Source organism: Myzus persicae, unplaced genomic scaffold (genome assembly GCF_001856785.1).
Source record: "Myzus persicae strain clone G006 unplaced genomic scaffold, MPER_G0061.0, whole genome shotgun sequence".
Lineage (NCBI taxonomy): Eukaryota > Metazoa > Arthropoda > Insecta > Hemiptera > Aphididae > Myzus > Myzus persicae.
Window position 1 is genome coordinate 3,982 of NW_019101496.1, and position 4,496 is coordinate 8,477.

The 4,496-nt window shown below is 28.2% G+C and overlaps 1 protein-coding gene and 1 pseudogene across 1 annotated transcript in view; both read right to left on the minus strand.

The window, feature by feature from the left end:
• LOC111029327 (THAP domain-containing protein 1-like) overlaps positions 1 to 609 on the minus strand; it is a 644-nt gene extending 35 nt beyond the window's left edge. Inside the window, exons 1-2 of the mRNA XM_022308291.1 lie at positions 272 to 609; positions 1 to 200 (exon numbers count right to left, since the gene is read on the minus strand). The exon at positions 1 to 200 is cut by the window's left edge and continues 35 nt beyond it. Coding sequence (XP_022163983.1) covers positions 1 to 200; positions 272 to 342 — 271 coding nt within the window. The 5' untranslated portion in view covers positions 343 to 609. The remainder of the gene's footprint in view (positions 201 to 271) is intronic.
• Positions 610 to 2,446: 1,837 nt separating this feature from the next.
• On the minus strand, positions 2,447 to 3,774 carry LOC111029325 (annotated as a pseudogene).
• Positions 3,775 to 4,496: the final 722 nt, after the last annotated feature.

Genomic DNA, 4,496 nt, shown 5'->3' on the forward strand with positions numbered 1-4,496 from the left:
TTTGAATAACAGTCATGTTGAATATTGATGGTACAGCATTATCACACAATAACAATTTATATGTACCACCAACTGGTGTTTTAAAATCAGTTTTCAAAAAATGTTTATCACACAATCTTGAATTTTTTGTTGGAGTAAAGCCTTTTCGTACAACAGCTTTTATCCACTTAGCATTGCGCTCAGGATTTCGCAATGGAAATCTGTAAAAGAGCAGTTGTCTGTGATAAATAGTTTGAACAACGTAATTTATTTTAATATAAGAAGTACTTACGTGAAAAAATGATTTTTAGTGTCTTTAGTTTGTCTGTTTACACAGCCATGTGCAGAACACGATGCTACCATAATTAAATAAATATAAAAAGTAGGTATTAAAGTTTATAAAAATATTTAAAACTCATAACATTACAAATTAAAGCGTACTGAAAATGTCGGTTTCACAAAAACGAGTAAAAACTAAAAAACGTATGAAATTTTGAATTGTTTGTGGTTATTATGAATTATGATATGATTTTCAGTGATAAGGTGTATAATGTAAACATTGCCAGCTTCGCATATGGCGGATTTGCTTCAATATTAAGATCGAGTCGGCTATCTAGTTGTTTTATATATCTGTGATTTAAAAAGACATTACACATAGGTTAGTTACACATATTAATGATAACACATATCTATATTCTATATAGTTCAGAGTTAGTATAGATATCTGTGCTTGATAACAACATTTTATATTTTTATATTAAATTAATATTAATTATTTAATTAAGACATACTATTTAAATTCTTTTCTTTTTTTCCAAATAAATAAATACAAACTAAAACAGAATTAAATCTTCAGTATCGTTTTCAGATTCATGCTGTTCAGTATTATTATCATTAATAACTAATTTACTTAATTCAGCTCGGGTAGAGTATATTGCAGTCGAACCAATATATTTTAAGACTGAAGTCAGTAAATTGTATTCTGAGCAGCAAACCGAGTTTCTTTTTAACACGTTGAGTGCCAGTGTATTTATGATGCGCATATAGTAAGTTTCCGCGCCAAAACTGAGCCGACTACGTGTCGACACCGGTTCCACGCGCCGTGCACCGTAAAATTGTTATTTAAATATTATAAAAAAAATTATTTTGTGTACGAATATATACTATATTATCAAGGTTATTTTTTTAAAAAGTAATCAATAATTTATTGACACACTAATTAATTTTAATATTTAAAAAAAAAACAAACAATAAAATGTAATAAATACAAAATTTACATGAAAAACAAAATTATTTACGTATAATATTGGCTGTTAAAAAATAAACAGATTTTTAACTTTTGGAAAATAAAACGAATCATTAACATAATATTAAATTAATTATAATTATAATAAATAAAATAACTAGAAAACCATCGTTATCTTATTAATTTGTTTAGTTTACAACACAAAAAAAATTAAAATAATAAAAATCCTTCAAAACTACTAATTGTTAAAACTTGCATAAAGTAATTCTAAAAAGTATATAATAATTTTATATGGTTTTAAAAATCCCTTCAAATTAATAAAAAAAAGTTTAAGTGTATGTTATAAAAACAATAAATAAACAAAACATAAAATGAAAAACATTAAAATGTAAAATTTTCATAATTTTCTGTAACAGGCGATTTTTACCCCCCAGTAAAATTTACAGGGGGGTAAAAATAGCCTGAGGTAAAAATCGCCTATCGTAACAGTCGATTTTTACCCACCTACAGATTTTATTCTGTAGGAGGTCAAAATCGCCTGAGGTAAACATCGCCTAACCTAACAGGCGATTTTTACCCACCAACAAATTTTACCGTGGTGGGTAAAAATCACCTGGGTTAAAAATTGGGTAGCGTAACAATTAATTTTTACTTGCCTAACAAATTTTACCGTAGCTGAGGTAATTTTACTACCTACATAATTGTAGTCTCTTTTATATATAATACTATTTTATAATTACTTTTAAACTAAAATTTTAAAATAATACTGGTAATCCCGAGAGTAATCCTGTGTACTGCTCACTTGAAACAGTATACCTTTATTCACGAAAATGTCCCCGATTTCAGATTTGTCCGTGCCCAATATATGCAATACATAATATACTATATCAGTGAATACTGAATATAGGTAGATAAATAAATAAATGTATGTACCTACATATTTTTGTACATAGACTATTTTATATGCATAAGTCCACCTATTAAGGTAAGGTATTCATTTTGTATGAATTAATAAACAAAGCGTCTTTGATACACCAAAAATTTTAAAATTAAATAATTATCTAAACCTATTAATTATTGAAGAATACATAAGGGTATGAAATAAAATTAATAAAATAACGAATGATTCTGGCAATTTTTCTTAAAATTTGATTTTTAAATATAGGTACTAGCTTACTTTAGCTTACTTGTACACTTAATAACTTAATAAAAATATTTACATTATACAACACCTAGAACCACATCAAAGTGTACATTACCTATGTTTCTAATATAAATGCATCGTTCTGTATGATAAATATATTTTTTTAAATTAAGGTTTTTATTAAAAAGTTGCCATGTATTTGTTGTTGTTGCATAAACATAAATTGATGTTTTTAATAATTGAGCTGCAGCAAAAATTTCAACATCAGTACCCCAAACACCTACAAAAAAATCATTTTTACATTACACAAAATGTTTTTAAAAATAAATATAAAAAATAATAAGTTCTTGATAATTCTATTGCATTTTTGGTTTTGTATTTGGGTAAGTTAGTATAATAAATCTTACCATCATTATCTATTTTATTTTTTTCTAAATAAATGCTAATGTCATCGTCCCCGCCAATATAGTTGTGGATATTTTTATTAGTTTTAACCACCTAGAATAATTTAAAACCAAATCGTACAAAAAAGTGTTATTTAAATAGATACATTTTATTACATAGCATGTTGCATTCATTGCATATTACGTACCTCAGCAATACGTTTACGTATTTCCATATGGTTGTCTTCTATGCCCGTTATCCAGTATGATAATGCCCTATATAGGCAATTACCATCTCCTATAATCTTTTTTGTTGCTGCTGGTTCGCTTAAAAATTTTCCTCTTCCTTTAAATGTCAGTACTTTAGTTAGGTTTAATTTTAACTGTGCGCATTTTAGAATCTACCATGGTTTTGCAATTGGATTAAATACCCGACGACGTTTATCAACTACTGAAAGGCTCGTACACACCACGTCATCATCATTATCGACCATATCAATAATTATTTGTTTTTCTTTGTCTTCGTCTAATTCTCCTTCCATTATATTTGTTAGTCCTTTAAGTGTTATTTTTCTAACTTCTTCGACTTTTAACGTATTTAATTTTGTAAATAACCCTCAGTTGAAGTCTTCATTAACTCCTTCATTCATATTTTCATCGTTTTCTCCTCTTAGTTTTTTTACGACATTATTTTTTAAGTCAACTTCATTAGTGTTGGAAGATTCTTTAAAATATTTAAGGTTACTTAAATGTTGTTTTTTGGCTAAAATTTTGTGTTTGGATTTTAATGTACACGTATTTCCTTTATTAATTGATACAATAGTATAAGGTCCTTCCCAAGGTACATATTTCCAGCCACCCTTTCGGTCATCTCTCCTTAAATTTTTTACTAAGACTTTATCATTTTCTTTAAATATATAGCCAGTGTTGTTCCGTTTTGCATATGACAGTCGTTGTCGTTTTTGAGCCTCCCCAATATTTTGTTTAGCGTGGCTTTCCATAACGTTCCTCATATTTATCATTTTTTCTTATGTTTTATCAAAATCTTCTTGATTAAATGCATTTTCTATCATACCATTTTCACATTTTTCTTCTTCGTTTTCCGAACTACCATCAACATCAATCGGGAGTATTGCTTCACGTTGGTATAGCATTTTAAATGGAGAATATCCTGTAGAGAAATGCTGTGCAGTTCGGTGAGCAAATAAAACTCCCTGTAAAATTGAAGGCCATTTATTTACATTATTTTGCAGCACTTTGAGTAAACAATTTTTAATTGTTCGATTTTGCCGTTCAACTAAGCCATTTGCCTGGGGATGATATGCTGATGTGACTCTTTGTTGAGTTCCTGTTAAGCGAGAGAGCTCATCATTTAAGGAATTCAAAAATTCTCGTCCTTGATCGTTTATTTGAATCCTGGGACACCCGTGTCTACAAATTATATCGTCATACAAAAATCTTGCTACCGAAACTGCAGTTTTATCATACAACGGCCTAGCTTCGGACCATTTTGAAAAATAGTCAATAGCCACTACAACGTACTTATAACCATCAACTTCGGGAAGTGTCATCAGATCGACTCCAATTTGTCGGAAAACCTAAAATGTTCAAATTTACATTTTTATTTATTATGTTAAAATTCTTAATATTTTATGTTTTTAAACTGTTTGTAAGAATTTCTTATCATTATTTCGCTAAACACTATGCAATATTACATAGTTTTATTTCAATGCAGAGTTTATAA